Source organism: Cervus elaphus, chromosome 4, assembly GCF_910594005.1.
Source record: "Cervus elaphus chromosome 4, mCerEla1.1, whole genome shotgun sequence".
Taxonomy (NCBI): Eukaryota; Metazoa; Chordata; class Mammalia; order Artiodactyla; family Cervidae; genus Cervus; species Cervus elaphus.
The window spans coordinates 34,981,343-35,006,832 of NC_057818.1; the positions used below are offsets into that span (position 1 = coordinate 34,981,343).

At 42.8% G+C, this 25,490-nt stretch overlaps 2 protein-coding genes across 3 annotated transcripts in view; both read left to right on the forward strand.

Annotated features, from left to right (window-relative positions):
- The window catches only part of LOC122691797 (chemokine-like factor), a 32,050-nt gene extending 31,347 nt beyond the window's left edge, over positions 1 to 703 (forward strand). Inside the window, exon 4 of the mRNA XM_043898656.1 lies at positions 349 to 703. Coding sequence (XP_043754591.1) covers positions 349 to 648 — 300 coding nt within the window. The 3' untranslated portion in view covers positions 649 to 703. The remainder of the gene's footprint in view (positions 1 to 348) is intronic.
- Positions 583 to 23,851, forward strand: CMTM2 (CKLF like MARVEL transmembrane domain containing 2). 2 transcript variants are annotated; one of them, XM_043898676.1, is made up of 5 exons: positions 583 to 709; positions 1,026 to 1,376; positions 1,507 to 1,665; positions 22,860 to 22,961; positions 23,441 to 23,851. In XM_043898676.1, exons 2-5 carry the CDS (start codon positions 1,146 to 1,148, stop codon positions 23,690 to 23,692), a joined length of 744 nt encoding a protein of 247 aa, XP_043754611.1. In that variant the 5' UTR covers positions 583 to 709; positions 1,026 to 1,145; the 3' UTR covers positions 23,693 to 23,851. The 2 variants fall into 2 exon arrangements, with proteins under 2 accessions (XP_043754611.1, XP_043754610.1); XM_043898675.1 differs by lacking the exon at positions 583 to 709 and having other exon boundaries at positions 724 to 1,376.
- The last annotated feature ends 1,639 nt before the right edge of the window (positions 23,852 to 25,490 follow it).

A 25,490-nucleotide genomic window follows, 5' to 3' on the forward strand; every position in this document is an offset into this window, starting at 1 on the left:
TAGCCCGAGAGTCCTTTCCATCGAGGGGCCTTCTCAGGACTCCACCGCCACCTGGGGCCCCTTAGGATCAGTGCCCTTTTCTCCTCCTAGGGACTCAGGCCTTAGGCAAGGTCATCCCTGGTGGTAAAGCCCATGTCCAAAAACCCTTTTTCTGAGAATGCCCCAGTGGGCTTGCAGCAGCCAAGTGGGAAGACACCAAGGAGGTAGTGGAGGGTCAGTGGGGGACAGGGGGCCACCCACAGGCCCCTCCCCACACTCTCCCACACCCCAGGATAAGGAACACAGGGTGCTGCAGAGCTGCAAAATAACCCCATTTTTCCTTCCTGCATCTGGTCTTGTGTCTGCCAGGCCCTGTGTCTCACAGCAGCAACCGTGTGTATCATCGATGCGACTCTGGTCACCAAGACGATGAGGAATAACTTGAAAAAAGCCCTGGGAATCAAAATGGAAACCAGTAGACCCCTGACCCCGGAACCCATCCCACCCACAAGGACACCCACAAGGGCAGGCCCAAACGCACCTACAAGGGCAGCTATGAAGCCACGCAGCCGCCGGGGGCAGTCACCCTCGAAAGCAACCTCGCCGGAACCCTCCTGGACGCCTATGAAAACCCCGCCAACTCCTTCCTCCGGCGGCTCTCGCCGCTGAACTCTCACGCTGTCACCCATTTCGGCCCACATGTGATCATAAAATCGGGACTGCTAAACCGGTAATATTCCTGCTTGTTCGTGCCGCCTTGCGTAAAAGTCGCGTTACGCTTGTCGGCGTAAACCCTGGGCCGCCTCCAGAGGCCTCGCGAGGTCGAAGCTGCAAGGGGAGCTCGGCGCGGCAGCTGAACCACCAGCCCACCTGAGCCGGAGGCGGGGCGGCGGCTTCCGCGCCGCGGGTGGGCGGCCCGGAGACGCGCGCGGTGCCCGGAGGGCCGGGGGCCGGGGGCCGGGGAGGGTGGAGGGGACTCGCGTGGGGAGACCAGGCGCGCGCGGGGAGGGTGCCAGGCGTTGGCTTTCGCTCCTCCTTCCTGGCAGTTGGCTGAGCGCGGCCTCTAAGTAGGTCGGTGGGCATCTGGCTCGCGCAAAGGCCGGGCCTGGCCTGGGACGACAGGAGAAATTGGGCAGGCCCTGAGAACCTAAGAACTCCACGGTCAGATGGCTGATAAAAAGGGCAAACCCGGGGAACCGGCAGCAGCCCCAGCACCTGGAGCGCCACCGCCTGGGCCGGACGCCGCGAAAAAGCCAGACGAGCCCAAGAAAAAGTCAGAGCAGCCCAAAGATGAAGTGGGAACGAGGAAGGGGTGTCGCCGTTACAAGTGGGAATTCAAGGACAGCAATAGAGAGTTCTGGAGTCTGGGGCACGCTGAGGTCAAGCTCATTAGCTTGGTAAGTTGGGCCTGTATCCCTGGGTGGGAGCGGGATGTCCAAAGACGGGAGGAGGGAGAAGGAGTGGGCTCCCTGGGGCTCCTGTGGCCTAAACCCTTGGCCATGGCTCAAAGGGCATGTCTCTCGGCAGGCCTGCCTAATAGGTTCGCTGATAATGTTCACGGGGACCACTGTGCACCCCATCCTGACACTCATCATCACCATGGAGATGTCCATCTTCATCTTTTTCATCATTGTCTACACCTTCGCCATCCAGAGATACTTGCCCTTCATCCTATGGCCTATTTCTGTAAGTGAGGGGCGGTGGGGAGTGGCTGAGCCTGGTGTGACATCCATGCGTGTATCTTGGCACTTGAAAAGTGACTGAACAAAGAGATACACTTCATCTCTCTTATTGTGCTCCAAGCATGGGCTTAGCACCTTCATGTGGGGCCAGAGCAGGGGCAACTGAAGTTAGGTAGAAAAGGCTTCCAAAAGCTCAGCTTGAGGGTGGAGGGCCTCTTCCCTATGGGGTGGTCAGAGGAAGAAGTCTTTGCTTTCCTGAAGCTTTGCTCTCCTTGGCAGCAAGGGGGGTGTAGCAACCAGTGGTTCCTTCCAACCCCTATGCCAGCACACTTGACTGAAAAGATCACTTCAAAGGTACCCTGTCGCCTGAAATCCAAGGAAGAAATCAGTCATATAAAATGAGAATTAAAAAGAAAAATCACATCTAAAGTAGCACCAGATCACCAGTGATTATCCTTGTAAAGGAATGTTAAGCCCAGAAAGATGTTCGGCCCAAAGCAATCATTCACTGCAATGGGACTGAACTGGGCAAGTTACCACTCCCAGACTCTGTTTCTTCATCTGTAACATGAAGACAGTAATAATCTTGTATTAGATTGTTGCTAGGGAGTAAAAATAAAGTGCCTGATGCTTTGCCTGAAGACTCACAGACTTGAACCCCTGCCCATTACCTAGGTAATCACAAAACTTACCTACCTAACTTCCAACTAACCCAAGGTCCCTTGTTCATTGCTCGATCACAGCATGTCTCTACAGTCTTATGCTCACCATTTTCACTCACTTTATACACGAAATGGTTTCAGAATAGCCAAGCAACTTGCCCCCAGGTAATTCAGGTAGTAAGTGGCAGAAAAAGGATTCAAACCCAGCTTTATCAGTAGACTCCGAGTCCCTAACTACACTCTGTCCTCCTACTTGTTAAAAGTTTTTAGAGTCCAGGGACCCACAGGTCTGGAGAAAGGTCTTGGGAAAGGGATAAGCAGAGGACACATTTCCAGCCCAAGTCCTTGAGAAGATACTGGTAGTTCCCACAAGATGAAAAATCGCTGAACCCTGAAAATCCTTCTGCTGCACTTACATAAAACTATTAGGGGGGAAATGTAAACACTTGATTTAACTGAATGGCTGAGCTGGCAAAAGAAAAAAAAGAGAGAAAAGGGGGAAACACACAGATGCCAGAAATGGGAAACAGGAGTGGTAATCTAATCAGCTGCTTCAGTATGGGTGGAGATGGCCCAGAAGTGTTAACCCAGGAACTCTGAACATGGATTCTCACATACTCTCAAGTTAAGAGATGTGGTCTTGGTCCCAGGCAAAGTGGAGATTTAGAACCAAGAATCCCACATAAGGCCAGCATCCTGCAAAGACTGTACCCTGAAGGAAAAGACAGAGGAGACACCTTTTCCTTACACAGAGGAACAAGAAAGCATACTCATCTCTACCTGAGTTTTCAGTGAGGAAAAACCAAAAAAGACCTTGAGAAATATGAACCTTGACCCTACACTTTCTATGTGTGAGTACCTGTTAAGGAACTTCAGTCATGTCTGATTCTGTGTGACCCTATGGACTGTAGCCCACCAGGCTCCTTTGTTTATGCGATTCTCCAGGCAAGAATACTGGAGTGGGTTGCCATGTCCCCCTCCAGGGAATCTTCCTGACCCAGGGATTGAACCCACATCTCTTATGTCTCTGGCATTGGCAGGTGAGTTCTTTACCACTAGCACCACCTGGGAAGCCCTTTGTATAGATTTGGATTAAGTTTTTCCTGCCTTCAGGCTGGAAACCTTCATGAAGTTTAGAAAACACAGTGCCTGGGAACTGGCATAAAAATCAATCCCAATTTTATATTATTCTGAAGAAATCCATAGGATTCCTGACAAACAAGTGCAAAATCATAATCAAAGCATAAACAAATCTCACAAGACAGGTTACAGGAGTGTTCAGTCACCCAATCATGTCCGACTCTTTGTAACCCCATGAATCTCAGCACGCCAGGCCTCCCTGTCCATCACCAACTCCTGGAGTTTACCCAAACTCATGTCCATTGAATCGGTGATGCCATCCAACCATCTCATCCTCTGTCGTCCCATTCTTCTCCCGCCTTCAATCATTCCCAGCATCAGGGTCTTTTCCAATGAGTCAGCTCTTCGCATGAGGTGGCCAAAGTATTGGAGTTTCAGCTTCAACATCAGTCCTTTCAATGAACATTCAGGACTGATCTCCTTTAGGATGGACTGGTTGGATCTCCTTGCAGTCCAAGGGACTCTCAAGAGTCTTCTCAACACCACAGTTCAAAAGCATCACTTCTTCAGTGCTCAGCTTTCTTTATAGTCCAACTCTCCCATACATGACCACTGGAAAAACCATAGCCTTGACTAGGCGGACCTTTGTTGGCAAAGTAATGTCTCTGCTTTTTAATGTGCTCTCTAGGTTGGTCATAACTTTCCTTCCAAGGAGTAAGCATCTTTTAAATTCATGGCTGCAATCACCATCTGCAGTGATTTTGGAGCCCCCCAAAATAAAGTCAGCCACTGTTTCCACATCTATTTGCCATGAAGTGATGGGACCAGATGCCATGATCTTAGTTTTCTGAATGTGGAGCTTTAAGCCAACTTTTTCACTCTCCTCTTTCACTTTTATCAAGAGGCTCTTTAGTTCTTCTTCACTTTCTGCCATAAGGGTGGTGTCATCTGCATATCTGAGGTTATTGATATTTCTCCCGGCAATCTTGAGTCCAGCTTGTGCTTCCTCCAGCCCAGCGTTTCTCATGATGTACTCTGCATATAAGCTAAATAAGCAGGGTGACAATATACAGCCTTAACGTACTCCTTTTCCTTTTTGGAACCAGTCTGTTGTTCCATGTCCAGTTCTAACTGTTGGTTCCTGACCTGCATACAGATTTCTCAGGAGGCAGGTCAGGTGGTCTGGTATTCCCATCTCTTTCAGAATTTTCCACAGTTTGTTGTGATCCACACAGTCAAAGGCTTTGGCATAGTCAATAAAGCAGAAATAGATGTTTTTCTGGAACTCTCTTGCTTTTTTGATGATCCAGTGGATGTTGGCAATTTGATCTCTGGCTCCTCTGCCTTTTCTAAAACCAGCTTGAACATCTGGAAGTTCACGGTTCACGTATTGGTGAAGCCTGGCTTGGAGAATTTTGAGCATTACTTTACTAGCATGTGAGTTGAGTGCAATTGTGTGGTAGTTTGAGCATTCTTTGGCATTGCCTTTCCTTGGGATTGGAATGAAAACTGACCTTTTCCAGTCCTGTGGCCACTGCTGAGTTTTCCAAATTTGCTGGCATATTGAGTGCAGCACTTTCATGACATCATCTTTCAGGATTTGAAATAGCTCAACTGGAATTCCATCGCCTCCACTAGCTTTGTTCATAGTGATGCTTTCTAAGGCCCACTTGACTTCACATTCCAGGATGTCTGGCTCAAGGTGAGTGCTCACACCATCGTGATTATCTGGGTCGTGAAGATCTTTTTTGTATAGTTCTTCTGTGTATTCCTGCCACCTCTTCTTACTATCTTCTGCTTCTCTTAGGTCCATACCATTTCTGTCCTTTATCAAACCCAACTTTGCATGAAATGTTCCCTTGGTATCTCTAATTTTCTTGAAGAGATCTCTAGTCTTTCCCATTCTGTTGTTTTCCTCTATTTCTTTGCACTGATCACTGAGGAAGGCTGTCTTATCTCTCCTTGCTGTTCTCTGGAACTCTGCATTCAAATGGGTATATCTTTCCTTTTCTCCTTTGCTTTTCACTTCTCTTCTTTTCACAGCTATTTGTAAGGCCTCCTCAGAGAGCCATTTTGCTTTTTTGCATTTCTTTTCCATGGGGATGGTCTTGATCCCTGTCTCCTGTACAATGTCATGAACCTCCGCCCATAGTTCTTCAGGCACTCTGTCTATCAGATCTAGTCCCTTAAATCTATTTCTCACTTCCACTGTATAGTCATAAGGGATTTGATTTAGGTCATACCTGAATGGTCTAGTGGTTTTTCCTACTTTCTTCAATTTAAGTCTGAATTTGGCAATGAGGAGTTCATGATCTGAGCCACAGTCAGCTTCCGGCCTTGTTTTTGCTGACTGTAAGAGCTTCTCCATCTTTGGCTGCAAAGAATATAATCAATCTGATTTCAGTGTTGGCCATCTGGTGATGTCCATGTGTAGAGTCTTCTCTTGTGTTGTTGGAAGAGGGTGTTTGCTATGACCAGTGTGTTCTGTTGGCAAAGCTCTATTACCTTTGCCCTGCTTCATTCTGTACTCCAAGGCCAAATTTGCCTATTACACCTGTTACATCAGGTGTTTCTTGACTTCCTACTTTTGCATTCCAGTCCTCTATAATGAAAAGGGTGTGTGTGGGGGGCAATCAAAAATGAATTCACAGTCAAAGCTACAAAACCCATTCTTGACTAAGAATCAAGAACCAGCAAAAATAACAAATGGGAGGATTAGAACCATTAGAATATGAGATAGTAAAAGAATTGTCTGAAAACAATTTATAATACATTTAAATTATAAAGACATAAATAAAAGCCTGAATAAAAGAATAAGACATTAAGAGGTCAGTATAGACAGATTTTTTAAAAATTACAAGATATAATGTCTAGAACCTGATCATGTGGTTATGGAAATAAACATGTCAATAAATGGGTTAAAAAATATATTAGACAAAAACTGCAGAAGCAATGAGCCTAAGAATGTGGAAAAATTACCCAGAATATATTACTGATGGATAAAGAGAGAAAATATGAAGAGAGAAGTTGAAACATAGAATATGGAATGAGAAAGTCCATCATAAACCTAATAGGAATTCCAGAAGAAGACACACAAGAGAATAGAGAATATTCAAAGTGATAGTAACTGAGAACCCTCCAGATTTAATGAGTGACATCACTAAAAATGGCAGAATAGGAATTTACCTGGCAGTCCAGTGATTAAAACTTTGCACTTCCAATGCAGGGGGTGCAGGTTCAGTCCCCTGAGATCCCGCATGCTGTGCAGCAAAAAAAAAAAAGGACAGAGTAGGAATTCCAAATCTCTGTCCTTCCACTAAAGCAATGATTAGGGGCTCAAAAACTGTCAAAATCAACTTTTTCAGAACTCTGAAATCTAACTAAAGAAAAACAAAATGCTTAATGGAGAAAGAAGTTGTTGAATTTGGTAAAAGAATTTTGTAGCATTATAACTTAACCTGCCTGCCATCCCTCAATCCCCAGCTTGTCAGTGGCCATAATGACCCCCACATTCCGGGCCATATTCCTTGCTAGTGGCAGAGGGAACAATACAAATCTTATTCCCAAAGAATTAAGTGGTATGATTGACCTATCTGGTGGCTCCCTGAAGGACTGGCCAGGGACTTGACTTTGTGTCACCTGCCTCAGAGTTTTCTTAAGGCTGAAGCAGCCTCCTAGATAGCATTTGTTAAAAGCATTTAAAGGCATATGTACTAATCATAGAAACCTGGGGCAAGGTTTTCCAAGAAGTAGACAGATCAGAAGTTTGGAAAGGAGATGCATGGGAGAAATAAGAACTTTGAAAAGCCCCCACCTCTACCAGGTAATCTAGGACAGCACATGCCCAGAAAAAAAACAACAACAACTAAGCTTTCACCTTTGGCTGACCTTTAGGCTCTGCACAAGCAGTAACTAAACCTAAGAGATCTAAACAACTTGGAGAGGTATTGAAGGAGTGCCCTAATATAAAGCCAATTTGCAAAGACTTGTTTGTTTCCAGTATTTAAGGAAATATCCATCAAATAATCTCCTGATTATTAAGTTGATGAAAGACAAAGACGTCAGTGGCCACACAAGAGAAAGAATACAATCTTTTAAAACATAGTTTAGGAAAAAACATTAAACATACAAATGACTTTTAACTCACAACAAACAGCAACAACAAACTCTATAGAGGAGAGGCAATATGGTTTGAGAGTAACTATATTATAATATTCAAAATGCATAGTTTTCAAAGAATTATAAGGCATGCAAAAAAAGTTTGGCCCATTCACAGGATATATATATATATATATATATATATATATATATATATATATATATATGTAGAGAGAGAGAGAGAGAGAGAGAGTGCTATTGAGGAAACCCAGATATTAGTCTTACTAGACAAAGACTTTAAATGAACTGTCTTTAAAATGCTTACAGAACTAAAGGAAACCAAGAGGACAATCATATAATGTCAGTAAAGAGAAGTTTAAAAAGAAACCAGATAGAAATTCTGGAACTGAAAACTAATATAACTGAAGTGAAAAATTCACTAGAGCTTTTTAAACAGCAGATTTGAACAGGCAGAAGAATGAATCAGTGAACCTGAAGACAGGTCAATTGAAACCATTCAGTTTGAGAAACAGAAAAAAGAATGAAGAAAAAATGAACAGAGTCTAACAGACCCATGGGACACCATCAAGCATACTAACATAGGCAGAGTCCCAAAAGGGGAAGAACGAGAGAAAGACAGAATATTCAAAGAAATAATGCCAAAATCTTTCCAAATTTGGTAAAAGATAGGAATCTATGCATCCAAAAGGAACAAAGTAGAATAAACTCAAAGTGATCCACTCTGAGACACATTATAATCAAACTGTCTAAAGATGAAGACAGGAGAAAGTCTTGAGAGTTATAAGAGAGGAGTAACTCATCTTGTACAGTCCAGTTCAGTCGCTCAGTCGTGTCCGACTCTTTGCAACCCCATGAATCGCAGCACACCAGGCCTCCCTGTCCATCACCAGCTCCCGGAGTTTACTCAAACTCACGCCCATCGAGTCGGTGATGCCATCCAGCCATCTCATCCTCTATCGTCCCCTTTTCTTCCTGCCCCCAATCCCTCCCAGCATCAGGGTCTTTTCCAATGAGTCAACTTTTCACATGAGGTGGCCAAAGTATTGGAGTTTCAGCTTCAGCATCAGTCCTTCCAGTGAACACCCAGGACTGATCTCCTTTAGGATGGACTGGTTGGATCTCCTTGCAGTCCAAGGGACTCTCAAGAGTCTTCTCCAACACCATAGTTCAAAAGCATCTTGTACAAGGGACCCTTAATAAGATTAACAACTAATTTCTCATCAGACACCATGGAGACCTGAGGGAGTGGAATGATGTACTTACAGTCCTTAAGGGGGGGAAGAGAAAAAAAAAAAAACTATCCACCAGAAATTCTATCTTTTAAATTTGCTGTCTGTTATGGGTTGAATTATGTACCCTCCAAATATGGTGATGTCTTAACTCCCAGTTCCTGTGAATATGACCTTATTTGGAAATAAGGTCCTTACCGATGGTCAAATAAAGATGAGGTTATCAGAGTGGACCCTAATCCAATATGACTAGTGTCTTTGTAAAAGGGAGGAACTTGGAAGCAGAGACAGATAAAAACAGAAAGAAGACAACGTGAAGAGACACAGGAAGAAGATAGGAAGACAAGACAAGAAAAGGAATGCCTCAAGCTACAAGAAGCTAGAAGAGAAGCCCAAGACAGATCATTACGTAGCATCTTTAGAGGAAGCAGGGCCCTGCATACTTCTCTATTTCAGACTTCTGGCCTCCACAACTGAAACATTAAATTTATGTTGTTCTAATCCATGCAGGTAGTAGTACTTTGTTTTCACAACCTCAAGAAATGAATACAATAACCTTCAAATTTGAAGTTGCCCTTCAAAAATTACCATTCAGAAATGAAGGAGAACCTTTAAAAAATAAATTAAGAAAAATGAGGGAGAAATTATGATATTCCCACATAAACAAAAATTGATGGAATTTGCTGCTGGTATACCTGCTACAAGAAATGCTTCAGGCTAAAATGAAAGGACATTAGACAATAATTTGAAGCCATAAAATAAATAACACCAGTAAAGGTAACTACATAGGTAAATATAAAAGCCAGTATTTTTGTATTTTTGGTTTGTAACTCTTCTTTCTTTTCTGATATGATTTGAAAGACAAATGCATAAAACAACCGTTTAAATCTATGTTAATGGACCACAATGTATAAAGATACAATTTGTGACAATAATAATTTCTGTGTACTACTGAAGCTCAGCTGGTATCAATACAAATGAAACTGTTATAAATTTAAGATACCAATAATAATCCCAAGGTGACCACTAAGGAATTAACTAAAATATATAGACAGGAAATAAGAGAATAAAATTGGCACATTTCAAAAAATTAAATACAAAAGAAAGCAATAATGGAGACATTGAGGAACAAAGAAATATGAAATATAGAGAATAAATAGCAAAATTATAGAAATAAGTCATCAGTAATTAAGTGTTCATGGATTAAACTCTTCAATTAAAAAGTAAAGATTATCAGAATAGATTATATTTTAAAAAAAACGTAATTCTACTATATGAGAATCACAAGAGAATTCCTTTAAATCCAAAGATACAAATAGGTTGAAAGTGAAAATGGAAAAAGATACTCCATGAAAAGAGTAACCAAAAAAGAACTGAGTGGCATATTAATATTAGATTTAATGAGAGACATGAATTCTCAAAGAGGGAGCAAGAAGAATAAATAAAGCCATACCTAGACATGTCATAGAGGCATAGCTGATCATCAGAGGCAAAGGAAAATAAAATCAAACCAACAGAAAAGACAATTTACCTTAAAAAAGAAAGCTCAAACTATTAGACTAACTTTATATTTTTCAACAGCAACAAAAGTGATGACCAAAAAACAATGGAATAATTTCTTTAAGAGACTGAGGTGGAAAGGGTAAAAGACGCAATTAGAATGAGGAAAAAATGTTTCCCTTTCATTGACCTTCACTGAAGGAACTAGTAAAAGACTTCAGGAAGAATGAAATTAAACCCAAAAGAAATGTTTGCGCTGTAAAAAAGGAACAGTAAACAAAGAACCTAGTGAGCTTGTAGATTGACTTTAAACATTATGACCGAGGTTGCTTGGTTTTTAAAAACTTATTAATAGCTTTATTGGAGAGAACAGTAAAACAAGGTGGAACTAAAGTAGCAGCAACACAGTAACATGTAAGTCTATAGTGGTGGTATGTGATTAGAAATGAAAGTCCTTTATTGGGAGTAGGGGTAGATTTGGTAATAATATTAACATTAATATATTAAAAACATAATATTATTTTGCTAAAGAATAGAATTCCAGGATGTGTGTGTGTGTGTGTGTGTGTGTGTGTGTGTTGTTAAGTCACTTCAGTAGTGTCTGACTCTTTGCAACCCCATGGACTGTAGCCTTCCAGGTTCCTCTGTCCATGGGATTTCCCAGGCAAGAATACTGCAGTGGATAGCCATTCCCTTCTCCAGGGGATTTTCCCTGACTCAGGGAGAGAACCTGGTCTCCTACACTACAGGTCAGATTCTTTACCATTTGAGCCACCAGGGAAGCTGCAGAATTCCAGGATATATAACATCCAACCTGTTGAAAAGAAAGGGTGAAAAGAGAATCAAGGGAAATGACTCAATAGAAGGTAAAAGGGGGGAAATAAAAAGGAATGTGTGTTATATGTTAAAGAGAAAAAAATATAATGGTGGACATGCATCCAAATATATCATAAATGATGACAAATGTAAATGGACTATATCATTCATTTAAAAGAGAAAGGACTCTAAGAATAGTTTTTTAAAATCCAACAATGTACAAGGTATGTGGAAAAAGGTTGCAAGTGATAGAAAAAAAATTAGAGGAAAATACTAACTAAAAAAAAGCTAACATAACTTTACCATCATATTAAACAAATTTTATGTTTTAAAAACTAAGTATGTAAAGAGGATCACTACATATAGCAATTCTGAACTTGTATGTACCTAACAATGCCTGTGTGCTCACTCAGTCATGTCTGACTCTTTGTGACCCTATGGACTGTAAGCCTGCCAGACTCCTCTGTCCATGGGATTCTTCTGGCAAGAATACTGGAGGAGGTTGCCATTTCCTCCTCCAGGGGATCTTTCCAACTCAGGGATCAAACCTACCGTCTTTTGCATTGTCTTCTGCATTGAGACATTGTCTTCTGTCTTTAGCAGTGAGCCACTGGGAAAGCCCATATACCTAACAATATAGCTACCTAAATATAAAAGGCAAAAATGAACTTAATTATAACCATAGTGGGAGATTTTAACATGTCTCCTTCAGTAATTGATAGCTTGATCCACTGCTATATATATCAATAGAACACATAGAACCCTACACCCCAGAGTAACAGGCTACACATTCTTTTCAAGTGTACTTGGAACAATCACAAAAGTTATCCTCAATGACACCACAATGCAAAAATAAACAAATAACAAGGAACTGATATGATATAGACCACATTCTCTAACTTCAATGCAATATAATTAGAAATAAATCAGTAAAATTTAAATCTTTATGTATTTGGGGAAAATTTAATGGTTTTCCCCAAACACATGGGGATTTAGTTACATGTAACAGGTAAATTTGGCCTTGGAGTACAGAATGAAGCAGGGTAAAGGCTAATAGAGTTTTGCCAAGAGAACACACTGGTCATAGCAAACACCCTCTTCCAACAACACAAGAGAAGACTCTACACATGGACATCACCAGATGGCCAACACTGAAATCAGATTGATTATATTCTTTGCAGCCAAAGATGGAGAAGCTCTTACAGTCAGCAAAAACAAGGCTGGGAGCTGACTGTGGCTCAGATCATGAACTCCTCATTGCCAAATTCAGACTTAAATTGAAGAAAGTAGGGAAAACCACTAGACCATTCAGGTATGACCTAGATCAAATCCCTTACAATTATACAGTGGAAGTGAGAAATAGATTTAAGGGACTAGATCTGATAGACAAAGTGCCTGAAGAACTATGGGCGGAGGTTCATGACATTGTACGGGAGACAGGGATCAAGACCATCCCCATGGAAAAGAAATGCAAAAAAGTAAAATGGCTGTCTGAGGAGGCCTTACAAATAGCTGTGAAAAGAAGAGAAGCGAAAAGCAAAGGAGAAAAGGAAAGATATTCCCATTTGAATGCAGAGTTCCAAAGACCAGCAAGGAGAGATAAGAAAGCCTTCCTCAGTGATCAGTGCAAAGAAATAGAGGAAAACAACAGAATGGGAAAGACTAGAGATCTCTTCAAGAAAATTAGAGATACCAAGGGAACATTTCATGCAAAGTTGGGTTTGATAAAGGACAGAAATGGTATGGACCTAAGAGAAGCAGAAGATATTAAGAAGAGGTGGCAGGAATACACAGAAGAACTATACAAAAAAGATCTTCACGACCCAGATAATCACGATGGTGTGAGCACTCACCTTGAGCCAGACATCCTGGAATGTGAAGTCAAGTGGGCCTTAGAAAGCATCACTATGAACAAAGCTAGTGGAGGCGATGGAATTCCAGTTGAGCTATTTCAAGTCCTGAAAGATGATGTCATGAAAGTGCTGCACTCAATATGCCAGCAAATTTGGAAAACTCAGCAATAGCCACAGGACTGGAAAAGGTCAGTTTTCATTCCAATCCCAAGGAAAGGCAATGCCAAAGAATGCTCAAACTACCACACAATTGCACTCATCTCACATGCTAGTAAAGTAATGCTCAAAATTCTCCAAGCCAGGCTTCACCAATACGTGAACCGTGAACTTCCAGATGTTCAAGCTGGTTTTAGAAAAGGCAGAGGAGCCAGAGATCAAATTGCCAACATCCACTGGATCATCAAAAAAGCAAGAGAGTTCCAGGAAAACATCTATTTCTGCTTTATTGACTATGCCAAAGCCTTTGACTGTGTGGATCACAACAAACTGTGGAAAATTCTGAAAGAGATGGGAATACCAGACCACCTGACCTGCCTCCTGAGAAATCTGTATGCAGGTCAGGAACCAACAGTTAGAACTGGACATGGAACAACAGACTGGTTCCAAATAGGAGAAGGAGTACGTCAAGGCTGTATATTGTCACCCTGCTTATTTAGCTTATATGCAGAGTACATCATGAGAAACGCTGGGCTGGAGGAAGCACAAGCTGGACTCAAGATTGCCGGGAGAAATATCAATAACCTCAGGTATGCAGATGACACCACCCTTATGGCAGAAAGTGAAGAAGAACTAAAGAGCCTCTTGATAAAAGTGAAAGAGGAGAGTGAAAAAGTTGGCTTAAAGCTCAACATTCAGAAAACCAAGATCATGGCATCCAGTCCCATCACTTCATGGCAAATAGATGTGGAAACAGTGGCAGATCTTTATTTTGGGGGGCTCCAAAATCACTGCAGATGGTGATTGCAGCCATGAAATTAAAAGATGCTTACTCCTTGGAAGGAAAGTTATGACCAACCTAGACAGCATTAAAAAGCAGAGACACTACTTTGCCAACAAAGGTCCGTCTAGTCAAGGCTATGGTTTTTCCAGTGGTCATGTATGGATGTAAGAGTTGGACTATAAAGAAAGCTGAGCACCGAAGAATTAATGCTTTGAACTGTGGTGTTGGAGAAGACTCTTGAGAGTCCCTTGGACTGCAAGGAGATCCAACCAGTCCAACCAGTCCATCCTAAAGTCCTGGGTGCTCATTGAAAGGACTGATGTTGAAGCTGAAACTCCAATACTTTGGCCACCTCATGCGAAGAGTTGACTCATTAGAAAAGAGTCATTGGCTAGATGGCATCACCGACTCGATGGGCTGAGTTGGAGTAAACTCTGGGAGTTGGTGATAGGGAGGCCTGGCGTGCTGTGATTCATGGGGTTGCAAAGCCGGACACAACTGATCAACTGATCTGAACTGCGTATTAGCAAATACTATCTGTAGAACGCAGTTAAGCAATCCAAATTCAAGTCTATATACTGAGAAAAGAACAATGAAAATTAACAATCACATATCTATATCAAGAAGGTGACAAAATAAGACAAACCAAAAAAGAATTTTGAAGTCAGTGTCAAAGAGCTACAATTAATGAAATAGGAAACAAAGGTCCATAGTGAGGACTAATAAAACCGAAATCTAATTCTTTGAAAAGACTAATAAGGGAGATAAACCATAAACCTCAAGAAAAAATGAGGACAAGGAAAAATATTAGTATAAAGAAGAGGTTTTAAAGATCATAGGGAAAATATGAACTTTTATGCCAATAAATTGGAATATAGAGTTAATTTCTCAGAAAAATATATGATGTATGTGTTGCAGAAAGGGGGACCCCTTCCAGGGCCTGAAACTGGGCTCTTGTCTAACACTCAGAAATGAATTGTCCGAGGAGACACATGTGCTGACAAAGCAAGAGATTTTATTGGGAAGGGCACCCGGGTGGAGAGCAGGAGGGTGAGGGAACCCAGGAGAACTGGCTCACAGTCTCAGGTTTTATGGTGATGGGATTAGTTTCCGGGTGGTCTTTGGCCAATCATTTTAATTCAGAGTCTTTCCTGGTGGCACACGCATCGCTCAGCCAAGACGGATGCTAGCGAGAGGGATTCTGGGAAGTGGACGGACACGCATTGTCTCCTTTTGACCTTTTTCGAACTCTTCCGGTTGGTGGTGGCTTATCAGTTCCGTATTTCTTATCAGGATCTCCTGTCATAAAACAACTCATGCAAATGGTTACTATGGTGCCTGGCCAGGGTGAGCGGTTTCAATCAGTGTGCTTCCCCTAACATATGTGGTGGTCCAGGCGCGGGTTGGAAAAGAATTTCCAGACATGAGACAGAGTGAGAGGGAAATAAAATTTATTAGAGTGGGAGATGCTGTTAGAACAGTGGGCCAGCTCAAGGGAGAACTGACATTGAACAGGGATCCTTAGTCCACTTTTATACCCAGGGTACAAGGAGTGGGATAGGGGTCTTGCAGGTCATTTGCTGATTGGATGAGGCCCGTATACTGGGTGGAGTAAGAGTAAGGTAAATACCTTCTCCCTGTGTGGGGTAAGAGGGGAGACAGGTTATACTGCTCAGGAGGACCTGAAATCCGTTAATAGTTACAACATGGGGGAGGGAAGGACAATAAGGGTCTGGTTTGTCCCTTCCTGCATTCCAAGACCCTGCTTGGTTTTAGATAAAACCAAGCAGATGCTCTTTAGTCGTTGGGTCACCACAGTGTACAAAATGGACTCAAAAAGAAATAGAAAAATAGGTTATAAAGCAATTCATCCATGTTTTCATCTGGCACTTATTTCATTTCTTACATTTAAATCTTTTGATTTATGTGGAATCGTTTGGTAGATGGTGGGAACCATGGCTCCAGCTTGGTATCCTGATGGCTCTCCAACTATTTCACCCTGTCGCTCAGTTTATTCATTTATTGAACAGTACAACTTCCCCCCCTGCTGATTTGAAATGGCATTTTTGTTAAATGCTAAAATCCCATATGAGGGACTTCTTTGGTGGTCCAGTGGTTAAGAATCCATGCTTCCAAAAAAAAAAAAAAAAGAATCCATGCTTCCACTGCAGGGGGCATGGTTTTGATCTTTGGTCAGAGAACTAAGATCCTGTATGCCACATGCAGCTAAAAAAAATTTTTTTTTTAATCCCACATGCAGTTAATTTCTAGACTTCATATTCAGCTCCACTGGTCTGTGCCTTTTTTCTCCTTAAAAAATGGGGGATGGGGTAGGTTTATAATATATTGTACCATCTGGTAAGGCTTTGATCTTAAAACCAGACATGATAAAGAAAGTAAACTATAAGCCTATATTATTTTAGTATAGCAATAAAAATTCTCTATAAAACACTAGCAAACTAAGTCAAGCAATACATAAGCAAGTAGTGCATCATGACATCATGATCAAGCAGGGCATCTGCCAGGAATATAAAGGTGGTCTCATCTCAAAGTTCTGTTAACATAATTCACCATCTTTTATTTAAAGGAGAAAACCATTTAATCATCTCATAAGCTGCAGAAAAATTATTTAATAATATTCAACACTACTTTTTGAAAGCCTCTTAGCAAACCAGGAAAAAGGGGAACTTCCTTAACTTAATAATATATACCTACCCAAGCCTAAAATGAACGTTATATTTCATGGTAAAACATTAAAGGCATTTCCTTAGAGATGCCTACTGTCCCCACTTCTATTCAACATTGTGCTGAAGATCTTTTTTTTTTAAGATCTTGGTACAATATGACAAGAAAAACAAATGGTATATGGATTGGGAAGAAGAAAAAAACTAGCCTTACTCACTGATAATATGATTCTCTACACTGAAAATCCAAGAGACTCAAATTACTAGAACTGATTTAATTCCACAAGGTAATCAGAAACAAATAGTATCCCTGAATGCCAGCAACAAATAATGAGAAAATGTGGCTTTTCAAAGAAACCATTTAAAGCCGCAACAGAAACTCTGGGTGTCTGAGAATTAACCCATTCAAAGGCTATAAAACTTCATGTGGAGATAACAACATTTTGTTAATGGACATAAAAAAAATCTAAGTAAAAGAAGAAATATACCACAGTCACAGATGTGAAGAGTTACTATCATAAAGATGTTAATTTCATTCCAAAGCAGTGTCCACATTAAATGAAATTTCAACCTAACAGAGGTTGTTTGTGGAACTTTGCAAGATGATTCTAAAATTCTTATGGAAGAATAAAAAGAATTACAAGGATGGGCCCACCCAAGGAGATATTGGAGTAAAGCTTTGGTACTAGCTCAGGGGTTGACAAAAAGACTAACTGAATTGTAATGGACTGAATGTATGTGTACCCCCAAAATTCTAATGCTGAAATCCTAATCCCCAGTGTGCCTTTACTTGTAGATGGGGCCTTCAGAGTGGTAATTAAGATTAAATGAGGGGCTTCCCTGGTGGCTCAGTGGTAAAGAATCTGCCTGCCAATACAGGAGACACAGGTTTGATCCCTAGTCTGGGAAGAGCCCATATGCCGCGGAGCAACTAAACCTGTGCACAACAACTATTGAGCTTGTACTCTAGAGCCCACGAGCCAGACTACGGAGTCCATGTGCTGCAACTGCTGAAGCCCACGTGCCCTAGAGCCTGTGCTCCGCAACAAGAGAAGCCACCACAATGAAAGCCCACGCATCACAACTATGGAGAGTAGCCCCCACTCACTGTGACTAGAGAAGAGCCCACACAGCAATGAAGACTCAGCAGAGCCAAAAATAAATGTATAAAACAATTTTTAAAAAATAGGTTAAATGAAATCCTAAGCATGGAGTCCTGATCTGATAGGATTAGTGTCCGTATAAGAAAAGATAACCAAGACCTTGTTCTCTTTCCTTCCTCTCCTCTGCCCTCTCCCCTCTTCCTCTCCACCCCCACCTTGCCCACCACGGAAAGGCCATCTGAGAAAATGGTGAAAAGGCAGCTGTCTGCAAACCAGGAAGAGTCCTCACCAGAAACTGACTTTGCTAGCACTTTGATCATAGACTTCTAGCCTCTGGGACCTGTAGGAAAATAAAGGTCTGATGCTTAAGCCACCCAGTCTATGGCGTTTTGTTATATGGCAACATGAGCACACTAATACAGGTAGTAAAAAGAGAGAGCCCAGAAATAGACCTATATACATATGGCAACTTGGCATGTGACACAGGTGGCATAACACAGCTGAATGGAGTATTGAATAATTGTTCATTCTTGCCTGGGAAATCCCATGGACAGAGGAGCCTGGCAGGCTACAGTCCACGGGATCACAAAGAGTTGGACACAACATGACTGAGCACACACGCACTTGGGACCATGAGAAAAAGAGAAAAACCATGTATATCATTAAAGTTAAAACTTTTACAAAAGAAGACATCATGAAAATTTTAAAATAAGCCCATAGAAAATTGGGGCAAGGGATATGAATAGACAGGAAACCCCAATGTCTAAAACATGTTTTTTAAAATGCTTCATTAGCAACCAGTGATCTGAAAGGTAAAACAATGAGGTACCATTTCAACTCATCAGATGGGCAAAGAAAAATAAGACTGGTAATCCTAGGCCTTGGCAAGGACATGGGAAACAGGAGCCCCTATACATTTGTGGGCATAAGTGAACACTGACACAGGTCCTTTAGACAAAGGCTTGACAGCACCTCAACAAGGAAAAAATGTTCATCAGAGGCACAGACAAAAGTGTTCACTGCAGACACATTTGGCAATAATAATTTCCTAAAAGGCAGAAGTACCCTAATGTCTCTAGTTTGGTTTATTCATGCATCAGCTAAAATTAATAAATTCAGTCTCATTCATCTCAATCTAATCTATTTCTCAAGATGGGTAAATCTCAAAAACTGTTAAGTTTAAAAAGCACATGTTATAAGATACACTTTTTATTGAAATTTGAAACACAAAATAGTATATATTATTTATGAATATATAATATCATGGTAATCCAAGTCTATGCCCAACCAGTAATGCTGAAGAAGCTGAACGGTTCTATGAAGACCTATAAGACCTTTTAGAACTAACACCCAAAAAGGATATCCTTTTCATTATAGGGGACTGGAATGCAAAAGTAGGAAGTCAAGAAATACCTGGAGTAACAGGCAAATTTAGCCTTGGAGTACAGAATGAAGCAGGGCAAAAGTAATAGAGTTTTGCCAAGAGAATGCCCTGGTCATAGCAAACACCCTCTTCCAACAACACAAGAGAAGACTCTACACATGGACATCACCAGATGGTCAACACTGAAATCAGATTGATTATATTCTTTGCAGCCAAAGATGGAGAAGCTCTATATACTCAACAAAAACAAGACTGGGAGCTGACTGTGGCTGAGATCATTAACTCCTTATTGTCGAATTCAGACTTAAATTGAAAAAAGTAGGGAAAATGACTAGACCATTCAGGTATGACCTAGATCAAATCCCTTACAATTATACAGTGGAAGTGAGAAATAGATTTAAGGGACTAGATCTGATAGACAAAGTGCCTGAAGAACTATGGACGGAGGTTCATGACATTGTACAGGAGACAGGGATCAAGACCATCCCCATGGAAAAGAAATGCAAAAAAGCAAAATGGCTCTCTGAGGAGGCCTTACAAATAGCTGTGAAAAGAAGAGAAGCGAAAAGCAAAGGAGAAAAGGAAAGATATACCCATTTGAATGCAGAGTTCCAGAGAAAAGCAAGGAGAGATAAGAAAGCCTTCCTCAGTGATCAGTGCAAAGAAATAGAGGAAAACAACAGAATGGGAAAGACTAGAGATCTCTTCAAGAAAATTAGAGATACCAAGGGAACATTTCATGCAAAGTTGGGTTTGATAAAGGACAGAAATGGTATGGACCTAAGAGAAGCAGAAGATATTAAGAAGAGGTGGCAGGAATACACAGAAGAACTATACAAAAAAGATCTTCACGACCCAGATAATCACGATGGTGTGAGCACTCACCTTGAGCCAGACATCCTGGAATGTGAAGTCAAGTGGGCCTTAGAAAGCATCACTATGAACAAAGCTAGTGGAGGCGATGGAATTCCAGTTGAGCTATTTCAAGTCCTGAAAGATGATGTCATGAAAGTGCTGCACTCAATATGCCAGCAAATTTGGAAAACTCAGCAATAGCCACAGGACTGGAAAAGGTCAGTTTTCATTCCAATCCCAAGGAAAGGCAATGCCAAAGAATGCTCAAACTACCACACAATTGCACTCATCTCACACACTAGTAAAGTAATGCTCAAAATTCTCCAAGCCAGGCTTCACCAATACATGAACCGTGAACTTCCAGATGTTCAAGCTGGATTTAGAAAAGGCAGAGGAGCCAGAGATCAAATTGCCAACATCTGCTGGATCATCAAAAAAGCAAGAGAGTTCCAGGAAAACATCTATTTCTGCTTTATTGACTGTGCCAAAGCCTTTGACTGTGTGGATCACAACAAACTGTGAAAAATTCTGAAAGAGATGGGAATACCAGACGACCTGACCTGCCTCTTGAGAAATCTGTGTGCAAGTGAGGAACCAACAGTTAGAACTGGACATGGATCAACAGACTGGTTCCAAATAGGAAAAGGAGTACGTCAAGGCTGTATATTGTCACCCTGCTTATTTAACTTGTATGCAGAATACATCATGCAAAATGCCAGGCTGGATGAAGGACAAGCTGGAATCAAGATTGCCGGGAGAAATATCAATAACCTCAGGTATGCAGATGACACCACCCTTATGGCAGAAAGTGAAGAAGAACTAAAGAGCCTCTTGAAAAAAGTGAAAGAGGAGAGTGAAAAAGTTGGCTTAAAGCTCAACATTCAGAAAACTAAGATCATGGCATCTGGTCCCATCACTTCATGGCAAATATATGGGGAAACAGGGGCAGAACTTTATTGTCTTGGGCTCTAAAATCATTGCAGGTGGTGACTGCAACCATGAAATTAAAAGACGCTTACTCCTTGGAAGGAAAGTTATGACCAACCTAGACAGCATTTTAAAAAGCAGAGACATTACTTTGCCAACAAAGGTCCGCCTAGTCAAGGCTATGGTTTTTCCAGTGGTCATGTATGGATGTGAGAGTTGGACTATAAAGAAAGGTGCGTGCTGAAGAATTGATGCTTTTGAACTGTGGTGTTGGAGAAGACTCTTGAGAGTCCCTTGGACTGCAAGGAGATCCAACCAGTCCATCCTAAAGGAAATCAGTCCTGAGTGTTCATTGGAAGGACTGATGTTGAAGCTGAAACTCCAATACTTTGGCCACCTGATGCGAAGAGCTGACTCATTTGAAAACACCCTGATGCTGGGAATGATTGAAGGTGGGAGGAGAATGGGATGACAGAGGATGAGATGGTTGGATGGCATCACCGATTCAATGGACATGAGTTTGGGTAAACTCCATGAGTTGGTAATGGACAGGGAGGCCTGGTGTGCTGCAGTCCATGGGGTGGCAAAAAGTCAGACACGACTGAGCGACTGAACTGAACCAAAATAAGAGGAAAATACTGCTATACATCTGGGAAGACTACCTGTAGACTTGGAAGTCATGCAAAAGGCAGGGAGAGGTATGGAATGGTGAAACTGGCTCATCCCACAAAGCTTTTTTGTTTAGCATTTGTTTTTTTCTTTTTGTTTTGAGGGCCATGAGGCAAATACTGCAAGACATTAACATCTATTTAATCTCAGTGGTTCATGGCCGGTGGAGGTGGCAGTAGGGTTGGGCTCTTCTATAATTTTCTGTATGTTTGAAATGTATTAAAATCCAAAACACTGAAAAAAAAAAAATCCAAAACACTGAAGAGGAAAAGAAAAGGCCTGAGACAAGGTGGCCAGGGAAGGACAACCCACAGAAAATGGCATCAGAGAAATCAAGGGGAAAGATGGCATTGCCCAACTCTGCAGGGTCAGCCACTGCCCACAGGGTTAAGAAGATGCACAAGCTCTGGGCCCCAGGAGTGATGGGGGAGAAAGCCAACTTACTGTAGCCCTGGTTTGGCCAACTCTGACTTAAGTCTGGCTGTGCCAGGGAGCCACAGTGGGTGGTACTTGAGGGGAAGACAGCATAGGAGGCAGCCCTTTTGCCCAATCTGGGAACATCTGGACCTTGTCAGTATAGGGTCAGGGAAACAGATATGAAGCAAGGGCAGGACTGCAGCCACAAGGGATGGGAAGGAGGGTGGATGATGAAGAAGTGATGTGGCCTTACAAAGGCTCAGGGGAGGAGTGGGCAGAGGGTGAAGATGCCACTGCCAGGCTTCCAACTGAAGTACCAGACTCCAACAGAACCTCCTGTGAGCAATGCAGCCCACCCTGGATTCAGAAAGAGGCACTGGCCCCAAGAGTAGAAAGACGTTGGGTGTTGCAAATTTATTTAAGTGAGCACTGGGGAGAAGCATAGCTAAAAACATAGCCACCAAATGTGCGATTTCACAGGATAGTAGCCAAGGCAGCCCATAACGGCAGATGAGCATCCCGGACTTTGCGTCTCAACTCAGAGTCCAGCTGTTGAACTACAGATATGTCCCCCTAACCCTCTATACATTCAGCTTCCTATGTACCTTCCTATATCATCTGACCCTGGTGGCTCAGGTAGTAAAGACTCTGCCTGCAATGCAAGAGACCATCTACAATGCAGGGGATGATATGGGTTTGATCCCTGGGTCAGGAAGATCCCCTGGAGGAGGGCATGGCAATCCACTGTAGTATTCTTGCCTGGGAAATCCCATGGACAGAGGAGCCTGGTGGCGACTAACACACACACACATTTTAGATGAGGCAGAAGTTCGGAAACCATTCCCTTTGGCAGAAGCTCGGCCATTTTTAAAACCATTCCCTTTGGCGGAAGCTAGACCAGCAAGTGTTGAAGGGGCCTCAGCCCTGTTGAGAGCTGACTTATCTCTCCCATGCTTTCAGGATCTTCTCAACGACCTGTTTGCCTGTGGTTTCCTCGTGGGGGCCGCGATCTTTGCTATCAGAAGTCGGCAAACAGTGCCACTGAACTACGTTGCCGCTGTGGTGAGTCTTGCACATTGGGCTATTTATTTGCTCAGAAATCAGCACTTTGGGAGACCAGTTATTTTCCCCGAAGGAAAAGACCCTGTTTTCACAAAGTTTTGCCATCCAAGCAAAGTTTGAAAGTAAAGTTGGTGTTTCTCGTGGAAAAGCCATTTAAATAAAGATGATGTCCAGGGAGCCCACCTAGCTAATGGTTTCCTCTTCAAAGCGGCCTGCGGACCCCCAGAGCAAAGGGCCCCACCCTAGCCGGGTCTGCAGAGAAAAAGAAAATGCGCTGAGGTGACAGACAGAAGGGATGGGGCTCAGCTAAGGAAGCTCAGGCCGGTGGTGGGGGGTCGGGGCGGGGGCAAAGCGGAAGTCTCTCTGGGATCTGGCAGCTTGAGGGTTAAGCTGCAGCGACTGATTATGGAAGCCAGGAAGGAACTCTGACATTTGGAAGGGAAAGCCCCCAAGTTAACGAGGATTCTTTTGTTTCCCAGGTCTTTATAGGTGTGGCCGCCCTTTTTGCTTTAGTCGACGTTTGTCTTCAAAGAAAACACTTCAAAGGCAAGAGGGTCAAAAGGAATGTGCTGGTTCCTCCACCAAAGGAGGTTGAAAAGCCACAGCCTCCAGAAAAAGCAGGGGAAGGAGGAAAACCGGAAGGAAAAAAACCAAAGGAAACCAAGGCAAAGGCAGATGCCAAGGGGAAGGCGGACGCAGACAAGGGCAAGGCGAAGGGAGGCAAGAAGTGAGGCGGCGGCGCACAGGTCACAGGCGGCCGGCATCTCACCACAGAGCACGCTTCCTCTGTCTGCCCTGTCTTCTCTCTAGAATGGGCTTCTTTTCCATTTCAACCACCATCTCTGATTAGAAAAGAAATTTCTTCTTAAATGGATTTTGAAAACCTTAAAGTTGACGTGAAGGTTATTTTGTTCATTCAACAGGAGTAGCCAAAAGTTTTGGTATGGAGGGCAAGGCTGGAGGGGGGCCCAGGGGATTTGGGGGACCAGAAGTGTGGGTGACACCCACTGTCCACACGGCCAGCCAGAGTGGCCAAAGGAAAAACAGAGACTGGATAACAAAAGGCTGCAGTTTGTTCACAGTGACCTTTTCATGTCACATTTTTATAAATTTCAGGAACAAGGAAAAACAGAATCAACTCTGCAGGGTCTCTGCCCAGAGAGGAAGTAGAAAGCAAGAGGCATTGGCAGAAAGCGGTTAAAACCTCTGGAGGTGGTTCTTGCTTTCCCTGTGTCAAAATATTGTCAGGCACATGAGATGGTAAAGCAACTATCCTCAAATTAAAAATAGATTATCAGGAAATCCAGACCAAAAGAAAAATAAGACTGTCAAGGGCAATATAAAAATAACCTGATTTTTTAGGACTTGAAAATATAACTAAAGCGCAAGTGCCTGGAAGGAGTTGAAAATGGCAGAGAAGGACCCTGAGCTCATCTCCCACTAAGAATACATCAAACACACATCTACAGGTGGAGCCGTCCTCACTGAAAACAAGCTGGAGACTGGCAAAAAAGATTCGATCCACACAGTGTTGGCTAGAAGGGAATAGAAGCAATGAGGTCAGGACCCATACTCCTGGGAGGAGACACAGAAGAGGGAGGAGAGTTACATGGGCTCAGAGATTCTCCTTGAGGAATGAGCAGTTCAAACCATATATGGAGACACCCCAACCCTGGGGTCTGATACCAGGAATCTCTATTGTTGTTCAGTTGCTCAGTCGTGTCTGACTCTTTGTGACCGCGTGGACTGCAGCATGCCAGGCTTCCCTGTCCTTCACCATCTCCTGGAGTTTGCTCAAATGTACGTCCATTGAATTGGTGATGCCATCCAACCACCTCATCGTCTGTCGCCCCCTTCTCCTCCTACCCTCAACCTTTCCCAGCATCGGGTCTTTTCCAGTGAGTTGGCTCTTCACATCAGGTGGCCAAAATATTGGAACTTCAGCTTCAACATCAGTCCTTCCAATGAGTATTCAGGGTTGATTTCCTTTAGGATTGACTGGGAGTCTCCAGAGCAGGTTTGAAAACTACTGAGACAAACAGGAATTCTAAGTAAGGGCTTCCCAGGCGGCTCAGTGGTAAAGAATCCGCCTGCGATACGGGAGACCTGGGTTAAATCCCTGAGTTGGGAAGATCCCCTGGAGGAGGGCATGGTAACCCACTCCAATATTCTTGCCTGGAGAATCCCATGGACAGAGGAACCTGGCAGGCTACAGTCCATGGGGCCACAAAGAGTCACACAGGACTGAAGCGGCTGAACACACACACACACGCGTGAGAAACCTAGACCACACTGGTGAAGAGCGCGCATGTGCTCACTTACTCCCAGGAACAAGGCGGAGGAAGTAGAGTGAAACTGCCCAGAGCTCTAGCTGGTTCCCCACAACTACCCTTGCGTGTGCCCCCACCCACGATGAGCCCCTGCTCCTGCCCCTCTTGCTTCAACACTCCTCCCCTCTAGGGAGAAGGTGTCAATACTGGGATGGGAGAGAGTGTACCCTTAGAGGGAACCTGAGCTTCAGGGCTTCTG

Coding starts and splice junctions, on each gene's coding strand:
- CMTM2 (XM_043898676.1), top strand. CDS start 1,146: ATGGCTGATAAAAAGGGCAAACCCGGGGAACCGGCAGCAGCCCCAGCA. Junction 1,666..22,859: donor TCATCCTATGGCCTATTTCT/GTAAGTGAGGGG, acceptor CCATGCTTTCAG/GATCTTCTCAACGACCTGTT. Junction 22,962..23,440: donor TGAACTACGTTGCCGCTGTG/GTGAGTCTTGCA, acceptor TTTGTTTCCCAG/GTCTTTATAGGTGTGGCCGC.